This window comes from Podarcis vaucheri, assembly GCF_965113315.1.
Source record: "Podarcis vaucheri genome assembly, chromosome: 3".
NCBI classification, from domain to species: Eukaryota; Metazoa; Chordata; class Lepidosauria; order Squamata; family Lacertidae; genus Podarcis; species Podarcis vaucheri.
The window spans coordinates 26879308-26899677 of NC_138761.1; the positions used below are offsets into that span (position 1 = coordinate 26879308).

General features: G+C 43.6%; 1 protein-coding gene across 6 annotated transcripts; it reads left to right on the forward strand.

Moving 5' to 3' along the window:
* The first annotated feature begins 1597 nt into the window (after positions 1-1597).
* Positions 1598-11229, forward strand: LOC309529619 (uncharacterized protein). Of its 6 annotated transcripts, none has more exons than XM_082218026.1 (8): positions 1803-2293; positions 5298-5369; positions 6136-6157; positions 6260-6288; positions 6809-6861; positions 7883-7963; positions 9433-9525; positions 10289-11229. In XM_082218026.1, exons 2-8 carry the CDS (start codon positions 5300-5302, stop codon positions 10337-10339), a joined length of 399 nt encoding a protein of 132 aa, XP_082074152.1. In that variant the 5' UTR covers positions 1803-2293; positions 5298-5299; the 3' UTR covers positions 10340-11229. The 6 variants fall into 6 exon arrangements, 5 of the variants coding, with proteins under 5 accessions (XP_082074151.1, XP_082074152.1, XP_082074149.1 ...); XM_082218027.1 differs by lacking the exon at positions 1803-2293 and adding an exon at positions 2483-2818; XM_082218025.1 differs by lacking the exon at positions 1803-2293 and adding an exon at positions 1598-1737 and having other exon boundaries at positions 6136-6288.
* The last annotated feature ends 9141 nt before the right edge of the window (positions 11230-20370 follow it).

Sequence of the window (20370 nt, forward strand, 5' to 3'; positions counted from 1 at the left end):
TGCTTCCATAACAAGCCTGTCCAAATACAGATAGGTAGCCGTGTTGGTCTGCCATAGTCAAAATAAAAAAATTCCTTCCAGTAGCACCTTAAAGACCAACTAAGTTAGTTCTTGGTATGAGTTTTCATGTGCATGCACACTTCTTCAAAATTCAAAATTATTCTCAATAAGTGAAAAGACTGCAATTCACAAGTACTGCAAAATTTTCAATGGCAACTTTATTGAAGGAATGCAATTTACGTAATTCCTGAGTTGTTACAATCAGGAAGACCTCGCTTCACTCCCATATAAGGCAAATGCAGGTATAGGACTCTTGCCTCATTCCTCCAAATTGTGCTACAGTAACAATGGCACTGGCAAAATCATCTTCATCTGTTTATCTCGGTTGGTACAGCACAAGACTCTTAATCTCAGGGTTGTGGGTTCAAGCCTCACATTGGGCAAAAGATTTCTGCGTTGGATTAGGGGGGACCCTCATGGTTCCTTCCAACTCTTGAGTCTATGTACCTCAGCAGCTCGTTGGCAAGGTTGCTATTCACACACGTAAAGGGAATAGCAATCTCGTATTTACCTTTCTCCGTACATGCCGCATAGGAGCCAGCAACCGCTGTACCACACTGCCAGAGGGCTCTCTAACCTCTCTTCAAAACCCCTGCTTTTGGAATGATATAATAAATGTGTTAAAGGCTTTAACCTCTTCGTGCATAATGCCTATTGTTACTACCGGATTTCCCCCCGAATTATCAACTAAATCCATTTTTGTTTACAAGAATAAACAAAACTAGTTTACAAAATTGGTGGGACCGGTTGCCCACTAGTGCCACATTTATTTCAAAACAAAATAATTTGTTGTTGCTTTTCAGGGTGTAAGCTTATGTCAAACCACTAGATAAACATGCATCTTAAAGAACATTAAAATAGCATACACACACACAAGCAGCTGGAAAATGTACTAGTTTTCAAACAAATCTTATAGGAAACATCCTTCCTCTCCAAGATGTAAAATGGGAAGTCTATAATGGTTTGCTCAAGCCAAGCTCAGAATGTGACGTGCTTTGGAAGATTAAGAATATTATGCTTTTAATGGAGAAATTTCTGGAACAACAATGGGATATCAGTCTCACCCAAGGCATGGTGGATAACAGGAACAACTGGGGGAAAGAAAGACATAGCATCTTACAAGGACAGGATTGCCACACACAGGAAGAACAAGGATATAGTTTAAGTTCCTCACTTGTAGTTTTATAAATCATTTAATGTGTAAACCACGGATAGAAGTTATTGATATTGCAGTTGTTGTATAAGGATTATTATGACCAGAATGCAATGGAAATTAGTAAGATTTTGGAACACGGAAATTAAGCAAACAAACCATCAATTCTAGCACGTGGGGGGGAGCACCTTATCTAAATTATATAACTTGGTATTTGAACTATTGGTATTAATAGCTGTATTATAAATTGTTATTGTGATAATGAAGCTATTACTGGATTGTAATTGAAAACTAATTAAAATTATTATATATAAAAGAATGTTATGCTTTTATTCATTGACAATAAAAAACATGTAAAAGTGTGCGTGCGTGCCTGCATGCCTGCCTCAATACAGATACCGACCGAGGTTAAAAAAATAAAAGATGACAACGGTTAAAAAAAACACGGGCGTAGCCAGGATTTATTGGGGAGGGGCAGGCTTTAGGTTTGGGGCGGCAGAACCGAGTTACCTGCAATACAATTGGTCAGTTGAGTATTATTATTTATTTACTTGATTTTGGGGGGGTGGCAGCTGCCCCCCCACCGCCCCCGGTTAAACAAACAAAACACCCCATGGCTTCCTTTCCCCTCAGCAAGGAAATGAAACGCTGCTGCTAATTCGGAGCCATTTCCCTTCGATAACGCTCAGCGTGGTTGTCGCCGCAGGCTTTGCCCTTCCCCTCCGCCAAACACCCCTGTCAGGTGGGCCGCCTGGAGCGCTCTTACCAGGGAGTAGACCCCACACAACACGGGGACTTACTCCTGAGTAAACGCGCGCAGGCTTAAGCCGGGCTCAGTCTCCTCCCCCCCCCCCATACACACACTTATTTTCGCTCCTCCGGCTCCCCCTCAGCGCGGCGCCCCGAGTCGTGAGGGAGGCGCCGACCCCGAGCGCCTTTCGCCTCCCGCCATTTCCCGGATATCGGCGCTGGCCCTGTCCCGGCAGGCGGCGGTGCTCCGCGTTGTGGTTCCGGGTTCCCGGAGCGCCTGGGGCCACGACGGCCGCCGGTTGCTGGTCGCCTTCGCCGACGACGCCGCCGGTAAGCGCCGCCCTGGGCAGGCCGGAAGGCCCGTTAGCTGCTGCCTCCTAGGCCCGGCGCGCTTTCGGGGAATAGCCGGCCTTCTCCCCGCAAGCCGCCCGGTCCCTGAGGCGCCTCGTACGCGGCGGGGCTCTGAAAGGATGGTTGTGGTGAATAACTGCTGCTGTTACTGTCGACGGCAGGAGTCGCACCACACGCGTGTAAACGGGCCCGAGGGGCTCCGGTTAGTGGGCGTGGGGGGTTATATTCGTATTTTGGCTTCCCTGGGGCGCCCCGCGTAAAAAAAAAAGGAGCACTTTAATCCGGAGTAACTGTCACCGCCGCTCCTAGAAGCGTGGGGCTGGTTCTCAGCGCGAGGGATTGTGAATCTTCCCTCTCGTGAAAACAACCAACCATCTTATTCCACGCATTACAAATGTGCTGCTGTGGGGGATAAGCTTTCCATACTATCTCCTGCAAACCTTGTAGCGGCACCTTGAAAACCAACCAATGCATTGTTTTGTGGATTGCTACTGCGCTTATCTGGTATGCCTTGGACCTGTTGCGTGGAAGCCTTGATAGAGACAGCCCCTTGCTGTTTCGCTTTCTCTATACTTGTACCTCTCTGCCTGATGCTGGACAGGCACACTGACATCTCCCTGCCTTGCTCGCCATATTCAGTCCGTTGCCAGGTCATGGTTACTTCTCACTTCAGGGCATTGCAAGAAACACCCACCCATACACACCAGGGGCTTTCCTCTCTGAGCCCTGGGGAAAGACCCTTGTCCCTCTGCCCCCTGGCCTAGGTTGCTGCAATGCTCTCCTTTCTGGTCTTCCACTGCCTCACCTTGGTTCCATCATCTCCATCCAGCTACGTTCCCGAGGGGTATTTGCAAAAACAACAGAGAGCTGAGTGGCACTCTAAATTTTAACAAATGTATTAACAGTGTAAGCTTCTGTGGACTAGACCATGGGTAGGCAAACTAAGGCCCGGGGGCCAGATCCGGCCCAATCCACGGACAGTCTGGGAATCAGTGTGTTTTTACATGAGTAGAATGTGCCCTTTTATTTAAAATGTATATCTGGGTTATTTGTGGGGCATAGGAATTCGTTCATCCCCACCCCCAAAATACAAGCTCGCTCCCCACAAGGTCTGAGGGACAGTGGACTGCTGAAAAAGTTTGCTGACCCCTGGACTAGACAAACAAAGTGCTGCTTGAGTGGGGTGTGTTTCTGTGTGTGTGTGTGTGTGTGTGTGTCACACACAACAGTGAGATGGAATTGTGAATCTGTGAAGTTAGAGGGAAATGAAATGCAGAAAGCACGGTCAGTAGCAACTACATTATTAACAATGACCATTCCCAAAGGAGGGTTAAGGTGCCACAAAACAGTTTGTTTCTGCTGTTAAAATCATTCCTCCCTCAAATAATGTGATGCCCTGTCTGGTCCAATAGTTCCTCATCTTTGCTATCAAAACCCTCCATGACTTTGCCCCTCCTTATCTCTCCATTCTTATGTCCTGAAACATCCCTGCTTTTGACCTTTGCTCCTGTAGCTCTATCACCTCCAGCTGTCCAAAGGTCTTCTGCTCCCTCAGAAGACTCCCTTTCCCCATTTGGAACTATCTCGCACATCACTTTTGTGATGCAATTTTTTCTCTTTCCTCAAATCCTTCCTCAGTGCCCACTTTCCTCATAAAGCTGTTGGCACAAAACCTGGTGTAACTGCCCAAGTATCTGTAACAGTGAAGAAGGGGTGGGGGAATAACACATTCTCCATCTGTTTTCCCTGAGCTTTCACAGCTCTGCACTTCCTTGTTACCCCCTCTGTCAGTTTTTAGATTGTATGTTTCTCAGGGCAGAGACGTGGCCTCTTGTTTTCTCTCAACACTTTGCAAATGGATGATTGTATATAAATAACACATAGAATGCTAGCTATCTGGATCTGATGAATTGGGCTTTAGACCATGAAAACCTATTCGAGAAAGAGTAAAGTAAGTGTCCCAAAATTCCATTTTGTGTTTACTGTAACAGGTTAACACAGTTAAGCTTCTGGAACTTATTGCATGGTAGAACAATACAGACAGCCATACTACCCCAGGTGAGAGAGAGAGAGAGAGAACTCATTTTGGTGTACAGTGGTACCTCGGGTTAAGAACTTAATTCGTTCCGGAAGTCTGTTCTTAACCTGAAACTGTTCTTAACCTGGAGCACCACTTTAGCTAATGGGGCCTCCTGCTGCCGCTTGCTGCACGATTTCTGTTCTCATCCTGAAGCAAAGTTCTTAACCCAAGGTACTATTTCTGGGTTAGCAGAGTCTGTAACCTGAAGCGTTTGTAACCCGAAGGACCACTGTAGTTTGACAATAGGTTCAGACTCCAAAAGCATGGCCAAAGTGTGTTTGTTGAGGAGTAACTAAGTGAGTTTGTTAGGGAGTTACATTATTTAACTTCTGCAAGTACCCTGAGTGATGAAATGTGTATAATGTTGCATTTCCAAGGCTACTCTTTTATAGAATTTCAAGAGACTTTCAGCTTCTCTTGGATGAAGAGTTTTTTAGGTGTCTAAATGCAACATGAAATCTTTTCAGAGACTCCCCAGGCTTGGCTGTAGAAACAAGTTGCATTGATGATGTGTCACTGGCATGAATATTTTTTCACATGTAGCCATGCAAATCATGCCTGAAGTTACCGCATAGCTACAAAGCTGGTCCTTAAGAAATTCATTTTTGCTCATTGGTTGTTTACTTACACACCTCGTACTGTTGGTGTTACCACTTGTGCACAATTCTTGAAGTGCAGTTTAACACTCTAAGCAGTTGAAACAGACTCTAATCTAAACCTGATATGCCCAAATCTGTTTCAACTGCTTAGATTAGATCAGATGCTTAAAATTCAGTAGTACCAAGGTCATTAGTCTTTCCTGGTAGTGGAAAAACTCCATCTCAACAGGTAGTTTCAGTTTCTTCCACAGAAAATATTTTTGACAATTTTGTTTGTGTATATATAAATATATATGTTTCATAGATATGGATAACAGACATGAAGAGAAAGGTGGGGCGCTGTGTGCAACATCGCAAGAGAAAACAAAAGGAAGAGGTAAGTGTAATTGTTGAGTCTGTGACAGTAGCTTCAATAGAGAGCATTCTCAGGTTTTACACTCCCTGAATGTATATCGCTTGTATCAGAGCCAATTAAATGCTAACTATTGGTTTACACACCTTTTTTTAAAAAGTGCATTTGGGTGTTTTGAACCAGTCTTTCAGATGCTTTGGCACATTTCCAGATTGCAGCACAGTGTTTTTAAGTTCACTCAACTTCTTGAAGGTTTTTGAAGGCATTGTGGGTTGTGTTGGAACTAGTCACACTACTTAATCAGCACTCTCCGATCACTGCAAAGTCAACTTGCTTTATCTTCAGTATGTAACATACTGTTATGTGAATTAGACTTATCTTCTGGAAGTGTTGTAGTGCAATATTCAGCCACCTTGCTGAAGCCAAGCGTTTCTGAGTTTCGTTGGTGCTTGGATAGATAACCTGGGAATTGCTTGTGTATTGTCTTGTGTACTATTCCATGATGGAAGGAAGATAGGATATAAATGATTCTGTCTGTACGATCTAGTTGAGATTCCTGCATTGCAGGGGTTTGGCCTGAATGACCCTCAGGAACCCTTGCAACTCTGCAATTATATGATTCTATTAAATGCAGTAAATAAATATATGTGTTCACTGTTTATTATTTAATTATCAATTTGATTAATCTGTGTTTTGCCTTTCACTTAAAATCAGGATTTTCTAATCTAATGTACCAAAAAACCTAAATCCTAATCAGTGCTCCTGTACTCTGGGTTTTTATTTCTTTAAGAGAGAGAGAAGAGGAAGCGAAAGCGCAGCAGGAGCAGGAGCAGGTCCACCTCGATTTCTTCCACTACGTCGTCTAGTTCTTCAACATCCTCATCTTCAAGTTCTTCCTCAAGGTCCTCTGCTTCACGCAGCAGAAGCAGCTCAAGTAGTAGAGGTATGATTTCATCTCTGCATTGAAGTAATCTGTTTAGTATACGATGGCTTCAAATACTGACAGCAAGTCAGCAAATACTGACAACTTCCAAGCCCAGACCAAGCATAGATCGATAACCTGCATTTTGTAGGAGCTTAACTGTGCACTGTCTTAATGAGTTTGTTGTTGTGAGAACCTGATTTAGCATGGTGGAGATGCTTGAATGTAATAGACCTGATACTCAAGCCAGCAAGGAAAGGAGGGGGCACAACATTGAATTCCATCCATAGACTAAAACACTTCTCCTTGGTCATGTAAACATTGGTGCCAAATTTGATGGTGCCATCTTTAGAGGTGTCCAAATCCGTGCAGATTGGAACATTTTGGTCTGCAATCTTGATTCAAAATGGTGTCTTGTATATCCATACATAAACGAAAACTAGTTCCACCTTCTCAGGAACTGTTTTGTAACACAACTCTGATTCATGTAACATCATTCAAGCCATAATACGTGTGTGTTTGTTTTAACTTTAATGCCTAGATTCTCCCAAATCAAAATCAAAGAAAAGGAAAAAGGAAAAACAGAACAAAAAGGTAAGGCCAAGATTAACAGATAAAGCAGAGATGAAAAATCAGTGCAACTGAAAAGCTCTTCTTTGTGCTTTGTTCAACATGTCATGTTTTTGAGCACAAAATATTTTGTAATTTTCTTCTGTGGATTCAGACAGAATATGATTTGAACCCAAACGAGAGATTATGCTACTCTGACTAACTTCCTTTTAGCAGATTACATTGCTTGCTGACATGTGACAACCTCTCATGGAGGTGGCATGTGAAGATTACTTGTCTTTCAGCTGCTTTGGTGATGGACCTATGAACTCCATATCCATGGAAATGCATGTCTCATTGTTGGTTCGACTCACTGCGGATGTGACTTGAGTTTACAACAGTGATCCTCATATGATGCCTGTTGGATGCCTGTTAGCGGATAATGTGGGTGGGTCATATGGCTGCTAACAGTGGGTTCTGGAGAAAATGTATCATTGGAAGCATGCTACTGGCATTTTCATTCAAAGATTGGACTTCTATTTAAGGATTGAACTAAATGAGCTCAACAGCTGATTAGCAGGTACCTGTAGAGCCGGGTTAAGGAACTAGAACTGGCCAGCAGGTCAAATCCATGGTTCCCTGATCCCCTGTGAGCCAAGTTGGATGGGTAGCACCTATCGGTCTCCAGATGTCACAGTGACATTGGGAGCCTGCTTTCCTTTGCCCTCGTGGTTTGAAATCAGGTTGTGTAGACAAAGGCACAGCTCTCTACAAGCACCAACAATCACCCTAGAGCAGCCAGTTTGTTTTATGCTGCATTCCCATAGCAACCATTTCTGGACTGTCACCCACAGGACTTTCTCAAAATTCCAAACATGCCCACTGGCCTCAAAAGGTTGGTGAACTCTGGTTAGCAACTTATAAATATTGCCAATAAATAAATAAATAGGGAGATTGGTCTGCTAGGTCTCTGTAGGCAGTGCATAAATTAATGTGAATCTGTATAGGTGCTCTGTGGCTACTATCAGACATAAAGAAATGCCTGTGCATGTTTTTATCTCTTTAGAAGAGAAAAAAAGATAAGTTGAAGAAAAAGAAAGAAAAGAAGAAAAAGAAAGAAAAGTCAGGTCCTGTACAGCTTTCTAAGGTAGGTGCAAGACTGAATGCCTGGCAGTGTCTCAATTTCCCCCCACAGAACTAGACTAGCTCATAAGTGTCTATGATTAAAAGTATTTAAATGGGCAGTAGAATTACTTAGATTTTCTGTTTTGATTACCTTTCTAAAGGTTGAACTACATCTTGCTATTAGAACAAACACGGTGGCATATTTATTGTACATTTTTATCTGGTATTTCTCCAAGGAGCTCAGGGTGGCAGACACAGTCTCCCCACCCCTGCTTAATCCTCACAACAACCCTTAAGTTAGGTTTAGGCTGACATTGTATAATTGCCCCAAGGTGAGCTTGGCTGAATAGAAATTGATACCCAGGTCTCCTCAGTCCTAGTTCGGCACCATTACCACAGGTGTGATTGAGCAGAATGAACTTCAGGAGAGTGAAACTCTTTCAGTATTACTTTCACCAGATTCATAGAATCTACTGTTTTAGTCTCTTACCCTGAAGAATCCTGAGTATTTTGTTTTTAGGCTGTTGCCATTGGGTCAGATTTCCCTCCCCCCCTCCCCAAACTTAAATCAGTTTAAGATTTTTGATTTCCTGTTTGTTTTGGCTTAAGAGGTCCATTCATTACATATTTGCACATGTTTCTGCTTTCCCTGTAAGCCGCACATAATTCTGAAGAAGCAGGCATGTAGCTCGAAAGTACTTCTGGATCCTTTGCTGTCGCTTGAGACTCAGGTGGTCTCAGGGGCATGGAGTGTCCTCCATCAGCACTGACTGATGGCCCAGCTGCGCCCCTATCTACGCAGGGATAGCCTAACTTCTGTTGCTCTGGTAACATCTAAATTAGATTACTGCAACAAGTTATATGTAGGGCTTCCTCTGAACAAAGTGAGCTGGTGCAGAATTCAGCAGCCACGTTTCTCACTAGGGCAAGGCACTTTGAACCAGGTCCAAGTGCACTGGCTCCCAGTTAGTTTCTGGGCTCAATTCAAAGTGCTGGTTTTGACCTATAAAGCCTTAAACAGCTCCGGACCACAATACCTCAAAAAGCACCTCTCCCTGAACCCTGTGATCATCTTCAGAGGCCCTGTTTCATGTGCCTCCTCCACAAGAGTCCCGGAGGGTGGCAACACACGAACAGGCTTTTTCTATGGTGGCTCCCCATTTGTGGAATGCTCTCCTCAGCAAGGCTCACCTGGTGCCTTCATTTCCTATCTTCAGGCACCAGGCAAAAACATTTCTCTTTAGTCAGGCCTTTGGCTGATTAACATTCTAGGTCCTTTTAAATGTATTTGCAGGAGGGGGTGATTGAGATTTTTTGTTCTTGTTTTTATTATGTAGTTTGTATTCTCGTTTTGTATTTTTATGTTGTGAACCGCCCAGTGATCTTCGGATGAAGGACGGTGTACAAATTTAATAAATTAACAACAGCAGCAGCAATATAGATAATTTAAAATGGTACATATTTATTTATGTATCAAATACATTCTTTTAGTACTTGAAAGATAAAAAGAAGAATCAGAACTACAGTATGATCACAGGGAAGAAAATTAAGATGAAAGTAAAGAAGAGTAAAAAGGATAAAGAGGTAACATTTTAAACTTTTTTATTGCTTCCTAAGGGGAGGGGGGAGGTGGTAGCTGTGTTTACTGGTTTGTTTTCCCTTCAGTTGTAGCATCAGAGCTATGTAAATTCATAATCCACCTTTGGTCTACACCTTGATCTAGATCTGTATTTACTGCCAATCATTTCCGTGGGCTCTAGCACTCATCACGGTGTGCCATTGCGCCAGAAGCGGTTTAGTCATGTTGGCCACATGACCCAGAAAGCTGTCTGCAGACAAACACTGGCTCCCTCGGCCTGAAAGCGAGATGAGCGCCGCAACCCCATAGTTGCCTTTGGCTGGACTTATCTGTCCAGGGGGTCCTGTACTGCCAATGCAGATGTACACCTCCATTGCAATGCTTTTCCAAACCCTGTCAAACTGTCTGGACGTATCTTTTCATACAGATGGATATACACATCTGTAATGACCAGTTGCTACTTGAAATGGCAGCTGGATCAAAGCTGTAGCTTTTCTCATAATGTTCTGCATTCCTTGAGTTTGTTTAAAAAACACCTCTTTATGTTTAAAGGCCTTCTAGTTTTTCTAGTGATTTTTCTGTAATTGAATTATTTTATATCATTCCCTCTAATGATATAACGAACTCAGGTGACTGAAAGCCTAGGAGTTTGGAAGCAAAACAGAACCACCCCTTACAAAGGCTACAAAATGAGTTTCTAATAGTTTGAACTGGCTATTGAAAGCATTTATAAAATAGTTTTAAATTCACTGGCTTTTTTATTTCCAGCGAGATCGAAACCGCGCTGAACTTCTTGATTTCTTGAACTCTGCTTTGTAGTGAATATGCTACTAAGCAAGGACCAGTAAGTCTGTCAACCTGCTCCTCAAGGCACCAAATGCAAGCTCAGAGTGAAGGGGTGAAAGCACTTTATGTGCGATGAGCTGAAATTCTCCTGCTGCGAAGATCCTCCTGTACAACAGTAAAGAACTGAAGGCAACAACTTGCCAACAAAGAGCCATATTGCCGCTCCTGGGGACCCTAAGAAAACTAGGGTGATTCCTTAAAAATGCTTTAATGGGAGATGACATGGTTGAATTTTGACCTACTGCACATATCCCAAACTGCATGCAGAAAACAACTTTACCACTGGCTGTCCTTTGTCATTTTTCATGTTAAAGCTGACTATTTGCAAATAAGCTCTTTCAAAAAAAGAGTACCTGTATATATAGAAATTTTTAGTATTGAAGATATTTGTTTGTAAACGGCAAAAATCACCTCTTTCTAAGTAGTGTGTATTCTAGAGAAATTAATACAGTATACTTTTGAAAACATTGTTTCATTGATAGGATTTCCTTTTCCTTTTCCTGTTATTAACAAGCCAAATGGCAGTTTGTTAACTAGGTGCTAGGGTATTAATTAAAATATTCTGGCATAATATAACCATTATGTGAATATTCTGCAACTAGCTTGCATCCTGGTGTAATTTATTATTTTGTGTTGATCCCCACTGCTTGCTTTTTTGTATGCTTGCCATAGTTTATGTTCTAACCACCTGCAGAGAAATATGTATGTAGGTGCACACTATGAGAATCCCACCGGGCCATCAACTTAAAGAGAGTTCAGTGGTACGCCCAATAGACTTCAATAGACGAGTCGTTATGTAAGGTCACAATGTACAGACTTCTATTTTAAAAGAAAACAAAATAAAACCTGTTTCTGAATTTGAATCACATAGCACTTGGTGAATTATGTGCCACACAAGTAGAGTTTTAGAGTGTCAGGATAGGGAAGCTCGGAGCAGAACAAAACAGGCCAGGCCAGTGGTCACAGGGTTCCTGCCCCAAACCATTACCTGTTCTCTCTTGAGAACATTTACTAAAGGAAATGCATGGTGAAATCTTGTAGCTCATTCTTACCACTCCACATGATTAGGTGCCACATGGGCTGGGGGAGATGAGGAGAGAGAAGCATATATCATATCACACTTTTAATAAGATCAGCACTAACAGAAGGGGAAAGTGGACTCTGGACTCTCTTAGCAGCAGCATATGAAATAGTTGTCATTATTTTGCATAAATTACTAGAGTACTTCTTAGTGTGTATATTCCTACCACCCAAACTAAGCAGGGAGAGATAGTTAGATCTGCTGTAATGCAGTATTACAGTGGTTTTCAACCAGTGTGCTGTGGCACCCTGGGATGGTCAAGGAGTGTTGGTTGCCAGGAGCTGAGGCGGCCTCAGAGTAAGCAAGCAAGCAGGCCAGGGAGCCCAGCCAGCCAGTCCAACAGCCCTTGCTGCTGGAATGGACAGACAAGTCCCAGGCCCCTGTGGGGCAGTGTGAGGAGGCATATCTCTTTGGGGGCAGGGAGGGGCAGCTCAAAGACTAGGAGTGGCGGCGGCAGCTGCCCTGAGGACTCCCAAGGAGAGGGGAGAGAAGGCTGAGGGAGCACTTCTCAAGGGAGGGTGTTCAAAAAAGGGTGAGAAGCTGTCAGCTCTGCAGGCAAGGGGTGACATAACTGGGCTCCTGATCCCCACAGGGGTGCTGCAGAAAGAAAGTAGTTGGTCAAGGGAGCCATGGACTCAAAAAGGTTGAAAACCTGCAGTACTGTATAAGATTCCACAAATTCCAATTGGTAAAATCCCTAGAAGTAACAGCAGAGGGCACTCTATCCCTCTCTAAATTTGTGGCAGAGTGGAATTGACTAGAGAAAAAGCCCTGGTGAAGAAGGAAACATTTCTAACATCTGTACAGAGTACGGTGCTGATAAATTCTGTTGAAATACTTCGTAAATGAAACTGGTTGCCAAAGTTGCTTTGAAAATGATCTCATTTATGTGTTCATCCTATTTTTATAGAGCATTTAAATGAATACACATAGTGGTGGTGTTTAGTCGTGTCCGACTCTTCGTGACCCCCTGGACCAGAGCACGCCAGGCACTCCTGTCTTCCACTTCCTCCCGCAATTTGGTCAAACTCATGTTGGCAGCTTCAAGAACACTGTCCAACCATCTCGTTCCCTACTCCTTGTGCCCTCCATCTTTTCCAACATCAGGGTCTTTTCCAGGGAGTCTTCTCTTCTCATGAGGTGGCCAAAGTATTGGAGCCCCAGCTTCAGGATCTGTCCTTCCAGTGAGCGCTCAGGGCTGATTTCCTTAAGAATGGCTAGGTTTGATCTTCTTGCAGTACATGGGACTCTGAAGAGTCTCCTCCAGCACCATAATTCAAAAACATTGATTCTTCGGTGATCAGCCTTCTTTATGGTCCAGCTCTCACTTCCATACATCACTACTGGGAAAACCATAGCTTTAACTATACGGACCTTTGTTGGCAAGGTGATGTCTCTGCTTTTTAAGATGCTATCTAGGTTTGTCATTGTTTTTCTCCCAAGAAGCAGGCGTCTTTTAATTTTGTGACTGCTGTCACCATCTGCAGTGATCATGGAGCCCAAGAAAGTAAAATCTCTCACTGCCTCCATTTCTTCCCCATCTATTTGCCAGGAGGTGATGGGACCAGTGGCCATGATCTTCGGTTTTTTTTATGCTGAGCTTCAGACCATATTTTGCGCTCTCCTCTTTCACCCTCATTAAAAGGTTCTTTACCGTATTTTTCATTCTATAGGACGCACATTTCCCCCTCCAAAAATTAAGGGGAAATGTGTGTGCGTCCTATAGAGCGAATGCAGGCTGCGCCGCTAAGCCCAAAGCCAGAACAGGAAGACGGAGCACTGCGGAGCGCTCCGTCTCGCTGCTCTAGCTTGGGGACAGTGCCTTCACCCCGCTCTCCTGCAGAAGCTAGCAAGGCTGTTCCCAAGCCAGAACAGCGAGACGGAGGGCTCCGTCTCGCTGCTCTAGCTTGGGGACGGCTGCGCGCAAACCTCTGCAGGGCAGCAGGGCGCTGCGCTCCAAAGGCTTCAGGGATCTTTGAGGCTGGTGGTGGGGGAAAGCAGCGCTTCCCCCCACCGCCAGCCCCACAAGCTCTGGTGAATGTACCTTGAACGCACCTTGTTTTAGAAGCGGAGAACAAGAAAAAAAAAATTCCCCTGTTCTCCCCCTCCTATGGTCCGGTGCGTCCTATGGTCCGGTGCATCCAATGGAGCGAAAAATACGGTAATTCCTCCTCACTTTCTGCCATCAAGGTTGTGTCATCTGCTTATCTGAGGTTGTTGATATTTCTTACCGGCAATCTTCCAGCAATTCATCCAGTCCAGCCTTTCCTATTATGAATTCTGCATATAAGTTAAATAAGCAGGGAGACAATATACAGCCTTGTCGTACTCCTTTCCCAATTTTGAACCAAACAGTTGTTCCATATCCAGTTCTAACTGTAGCTTCTTGTCCCACATAGGGATTTCTCAGGAGACAGATGAGGTGATCAGGCGCTCCCATTTCTTTAAGAACTTGCCATAGTTTGCTGTGGTCGACACAGTCAAATGCTTTTGTGTAGTCAATGAAGCAGAAGTAGATGTTTTTCTGGAACCGTCTAGCTTTCTCCATAATCCAGCACGTTTGCAATTTGGTCTCTGGTTCCTCTGCCCCTTCGGAATCCAGCTTGCACGTATGGGAGTTTTCGGTCCACATACTGCTTAAGCCTGCCTTGTAGAATTTTAAGCATAACCTTGCTATACATATAGTGTATAGTTGCTTAACTCTGCCTCTGTTGCTGTTTGTTGTCCTTCTCTTCCCAGCTTATTTGACCAGGTTTGGTAAAGGCAGGGCTGACTGATTTTTAGTATGACAAAATGACAGTTCAACCTCAGTGAAGTCATTCCTTTGCCTTCAAGCGGGGGGGGGGGACGGGGGGACGGACCAGAACTCCTTTCATAGCTGTCGCTTCCACTGCTACTTTGATGGAGTAGCAACTGGTGTGCAAAGCACAGCCACCCCACTGACCTGAACAGGACTGGAACAGGGCTATGGGAATGCACCTGTGAAGTCAGTCTGGGATTACTGCTGAGGGTGCCCAAAATCCAAAAATCCAAGTATCAGCCAATGCCCTAAATATCCTTTCCTGGAATGTGGCTGGTTGGTCTAGATGTTTATCTCAATCTACAGATATTCTATTCTATTGCCAAAACTTTAACATCATCGCCCTTCAAGAGACATGGGCGGCGGAAACTCCAGTTCTGGGATTACTGCTTATCTGCCTACAGAGCTCCAGTCTTGCTCCCCCCCCCAACCCAGATAAACTGCAGTGCTGCTGCTGTGAGGTCACTGCAGACTCACTGCTAGTGCTTTCATAATCATCAAGCCCTATCCACTTTGATGCAATGCCTCCATCTGCGTATGGAGTTTGCTGGATTAGTGTTTGGTTGCAACATATGCCATGCTTGCTAAATTCTCAGAGTTGCACACAGTTATTTCTGAATTTGCACCGTTGGTGCTGGAACACCATTTGCTGTTATATTACTACTAAGCCACTCCAGTATCCCTGCCAAGAAAACTCCATGGACAAAGACAACAGGCATATAAAAGTTATGACACTGGAAGATGAGCCCCTCAGGTCGGAAGGTGTCCAACATGCTACTGGGGAAGAGCGGAGGACAAGTACAAGTAGATCCAGAGCTGATGAAGCGGCTGGGTCAAAGCCGAAAGGACGCTCAGTTGTGGATATGCATGGAAGCGAAAGGAAAGTCCAATGCTGTAAAGAAAAATATTGCATAGGAACCTGGAATGTAAGAACCATGAACCTGGGTAAGTTGGATGTGGTCAAAAATGAGATGGCAAGAATAAATATTGACATCCTGGGCATCAGTGAGCTAAAATGGACGGGAATGGGCGAATTCAGTTCGGATGACTATCATATCTACTACTGTGGGCAAGAAACCCGTAAGAGAAATGGAGTGGCCCTCATAGTCAACAAAAGAGTGGCGAAAGCTGTACTGGGATGCAGTCTCAAAAATGATAGAATGATCTCGATACGAATCCAAGGCAGACCTTTTAACATCACAGTAATCCAAGTTTATGCACCAACTACTGGTGCTGAAGAAACTGAAATTGACCAGTTCTATGAAGACTTACAAGACCTTATCGAAGTGACACCAAAGAAGGATGTTCTGCTCATTATAGGGGATTGGAATGCTAAAGTAGGGAATCAAGAGATAAAAGGAACAACTGGCAAGTTTGGCCTTGGAGATCAAAACGAAGCAGGGCAAAGGCTAATAGAGTTCTGTCAAGAGAACAAGCTGGTCATCACAAACACGCTTTTCCAACAACACAAGAGACGACTCTACACATGGACATCCCCAGATGGGCAACATCGAAATCAGATTGATTATATTCTCTGCAGCCAAAGATGGAGAAGCTCTATACAGTCAGCAAAAACAAGACCTGGAGCTGACTGTGGCTCAGATCATCAGCTCCTTATAGCAAAATTCAAGCTTAAACTGAAGAAAGTAGGAAAAACCACTGGACAGGTAAGATACAATCTAAACCAAATCCCTTATGAATACACAGTGGAAGTGAGGAACAGGTTTAAGGATTTAGATTTGCTGGACAGAGTGCCTAAAGAACTATGGATGGAGGCTCGCAACATTATACAGGAGGCAGCAACTAAAACCATCCCAATGAAAAAGAAATGCAAGAAAGCAAAGTGGCTGTCCAACAAGGCCTTACAAATAGCGGGGGAGAGAAGGCAAGCAAAATGCGAGGGAGATAGTGAAAGATACAGGAAATTGAATGCAGATTTCCAAAGAACAGCAAGGAGAGAAAAGAAGGCCTTCTTAAACGAGCAATGCAAAGAAATAGAGGAAAGCAACAGAATGGGAAGAACCAGAGATCTGTTCAAGAAAATCGGAAATATGAAAGGAACATTTCGTACAAAGATTACCATAATAAAGGACAAAAGTGGTAAAGATCTAACTGAAGCAGAAGACATCAAGAAGAGGTGGCAAGAATACACAGAGGAATTATACCAGAAAGATATGGATGTCTTGTACACCCCAGGTAGTGTGGTTGCTGACCTTGAGCCAGACATCCTGGAGAGTGAAGTCAAATGGGCCTTAGAAAGCACTGCAAATAACAAGGCCAGTGGAAGTGATGGTATTCCAGCTGAACTGTTTAAAATTTTAAAAGATGATGCTGTTAAGGTGCTACACTCAATATGCCAGCAAGTTTGGAAAACTCAGCAGTGGCCAGAGGATTGGAGAAGATCAGTCTACATTCCAATCCCAAAGAAAGGCAGTGCCAAAGAATGCTCCAACTACCGCACAATTTCACTCATTTCACATGCTAGCAAGGTTATGCTTAAAATTCTACAAGGAAGGCTCAAGCAGTATGTGGACCGAGAACTCCCAGAAGTGCAAGCTGGATTTAGAAGAGGCAGAGGAACCAGAGACCAAATTGCAAACATGCGCTGGATTATGGAGAAAGCTAGAGAGTTCCAGAAAGACATCTACTTCTGCTTCATTGACTATGCAAAAGCCTTTGACTGTGTTGACCACAGCAAACTATGGCAAGTTCTTAAAGAAATGGGAGTGCCTGATCACCTCATCTGTCTCCTGCGAAATCTCTATGTGGGACAAGAAGCTACAGTTAGAACTGGATATGGAACAACTGATTGGTTCCAAATTGGGAAAGGAGTACGGCAAGGCTAGGGTTGCAGTAATATAAGATTAGATTAAGAAAGGACTATGATGAATTAGGATGGGGAAAAACATTTATATGTTGCTATAAAACTTGGACATGAGGATGCAGAAAGGGGAGGTATGGGGAAGTCCGAGGAAAGAAGTTTATGAAAGGACATTTTGAAATTATATTTGTTTGTTTGTCTGTTTTTCTTTTATGTTTGTTTGTTATAAAAACTTTTGTAAAACCAATAAAAATTTTATAAAAAAAAAAAAGGAGTACGGCAAGGCTGTATATTGTCTCCCTGCTTATTTAACTTATATGCAGAATTCATCATGCGAAAGGCTGGGCTGGATGAATCTCTAGCCGGAATTAAGATTGCCGGAAGAAATATCAACAACCTCAGATATGCAGATGACACAACCTTGATGGCAGAAAGTGAAGAGGAATTAAAGAACCTTTTAATGAGGGTGAAAGAGGAGAGCGCAAAATATGGTCTGAAGCTCAACATCAAAAAAACGAAGATCATGGCCACTGGGCCCATCACCTCCTGGCAAATAGATGGGGAAGAAATGGAGGCAGTGAGAGATTTTACTTTCTTGGGCTCCATGATCAGTGCAGATGGTGACAGCAGTCACGAAATTAAAAGACGCCTGCTTCTTGGGAGAAAGGCGATGGCAAACCTAGACAACATCTTAAAAAGCAGAGACATCACCTTGCCAACAAAGGTCCGTATAGTAAAAGCCATGGTTTTCCCAGTAGTGATGTATGGAAGTGAGAGCCGGACCATAAAGAAGGCTGATCGCCGAAGAATTGATGCTTTTGAATTATGGTGCTGGAGGAGACTCTTGAGAGTCCCATGGACTGCAAGAAGATCAAACCTCTCCATTCTGAAGGAAATCAGCCCTGAGTGCTCACTGGAAGGACAGATCGTGAAGCTGAGGCTCCAATACTTTGGCCACCTCATGAGAAGAGAAGACTCCCTGGAAAAGACCCTGATGTTGGGAAAGATGGAGGGCACAAGGAGAAGGGATCGACAGAGAATGAGATGGTTGGATGGTGTTCTTGAAGCTACTAGCATGAGTTTGATCAAACTGCGGGAGGCAGTGGAGGACAGAAGTGCCTGGCGTGCTCTGGTCCATGGGGTCACGAAGAGTCGGACACGACTAAACGACTAAACAACAACAACAAGTTATATTACTTAAGCTAAGCGAGCGTGGATTGTTTTCAACAACTGAGATAAAAACGAGTAGAAGCCTCATGCAGGAATAGGATGTGTATACTTTTTAAAATTATGATTTCTTGCATGTGGATTTACTTAACCCATGTACGAGGACTATGTTTTGCAAGAAAGTACTGATCAAAACATGGAAACAAAATAGCAATGGTGTTCTTTTGTGTTAAAATAACAGTAATTCTTGAAGTCAGCAAGACTTCCCTTTGCAGAAGCAATGGTGGTTCTTTTTCAGTACACTTGCTGCTTCTGTATGTTTTCATATCTAATATTTTTAAAGTAATGATTTCCATATAACTTTTAATGCTGCTCTTTACCAATCTGGGCTTGTGGTTTCCTAAACATTCCTCCCACTGTCTTTAATAGTATTGCATTTGCTGGCTTAATTTACACATCAAGGTGTGCCCAACTATGGCTTCCTGAGATTGTGCAAACATTGGCTAGAGTTCATGGTTGAGGAGAGACCTTAACCACATTCCTGTGTTTCATGCTAAGCCAAACCTTACATTCACTGCTCAGCTGACCTAAAAGAACCAGCAAGGAGTAAAGCAGGTACAATCTCTTCCCCAGGAGCCAGCGCATTTGTGTGTTCACAGTAAGTCATGGTTTGGGCTTAGCATTATGTGCAAGCACATCCTTATCTTCCACTCATCAACTTTAGCATTTGTTAGATCTTTCAGTTTAAAAGTCAACAGTTTTACATTTTAGTTCTGTACACCACTACCCTCTGCATGTTCACTCAGAAGTAACTCCCACTGACCCGTTCCACACTTAATACTAAGACAATCCATGACTTAGTGTAAACAAGTAGATTGTGCCTGCTTTGCCCCCTCATTCCCCACCCCATTATTCCTGCTGCACTAAGGCATGGTATGGCTTAGTGCAAGGGTCGGCAACCTAACGCCCATGGGCCAGAAGAGGCCCATGGGGGTCGTGTAACCGGCCCATAGACCCCCGCCACCCGCTTGGGGACCCCCCCACTGCCCGCTTGGTCAGCTCCCGTGCGCCATGCTAAACTGGCGTGGAGTAGAGCGGGGACCGCCTTCTGCAACACTGGCTGGCTTCCCATTGGCTGCAGGAAGCTCCTGCAGCCAGTGGGAAGCTGCACACGCCTCCTCCGCACCAGAAGGAGCGTCAGAAATAGTGTTTGCACATGAAGCAGCCCAAGCCACAAAAACTTTGCCGACCTCTGGCTTAGTGTTACACTCAAATCAAGACTTCTGCTTTCACAAGCTGTAGCCAAGCTTAGTTCTGTGATTTACCACTCATGGTTTGTCTGGGAGAAGATCGACCATGAGCCTGGTTCAGATGTAATGCTAAGTTAAGCTATTTCTTAGCTCACGTCAAGAGATGAGAAGAGCAGTCATATTCCTCTCTGGGAACCTGGACATTTCTTTGTTCATGCCAAGACATGGTTTGGCTTAGCACTGCATCTGACCTGAGCCACTGGGTCATTGGTGATGCATCTTTAAGGCTGTAAACTGAGAGTAACTGCTCAGGTCTTGGGCACTTAAGCTACTAGGGTATTCCTTCATTGTAGAGATTTAGAAATTCTGACATAAATGAAAATACATTACATTGTACTAAAAAGAAATTAAATTAGGGGGGAAAGCCATCTTATGGAGCACTCAGATTGCACAATGGCAGCAATAATTTTGAAGTTCCTAATAAGTAGAACACTGGATATAAAAATCACAGGACAATGGGACAGCTAAAATTAAAGAATGTATTTCAGAATTTAACACAGCAAAGAATTGTTCACTTGTTGATACAAAAGTTGGTCAAATGGCAATGTTAGAAAATGGCTTTTATACTTTTTTGTCAATTTCCCTTATGAACGAGGCCCTAAGACAAAGAAAAACATGTGCATATACAGTAGAAAGGACAGATACCACATGAGAACACACAAGTTTTTAAAAATGCTCTAACAAATATAGATCACCATAGCCTAAGATAATTCATTTGGGGCACTATCTCCCCAACTATCCTAGGGTGCTAAGCACTTTTGTGGGCTATGGAGAACACAAGCAGGGAGGAACAGAGCTAATCCCATTAGCCCTTACATTAGTATT

Excerpts from the sequence above, each read along its gene's own strand:
- LOC309529619 (XM_082218025.1), top strand. The coding sequence starts at position 5,300 with ATGGATAACAGACATGAAGAGAAAGGTGGGGCGCTGTGTGCAACATCG. Across the intron at positions 6,289-6,808 it reads AAGCAGCTCAAGTAGTAGAG|ATTCTCCCAAATCAAAATCA; the intron begins GTATGATTTCAT and ends TTTAATGCCTAG. Across the intron at positions 7,964-9,432 it reads GTCCTGTACAGCTTTCTAAG|TACTTGAAAGATAAAAAGAA; the intron begins GTAGGTGCAAGA and ends ACATTCTTTTAG.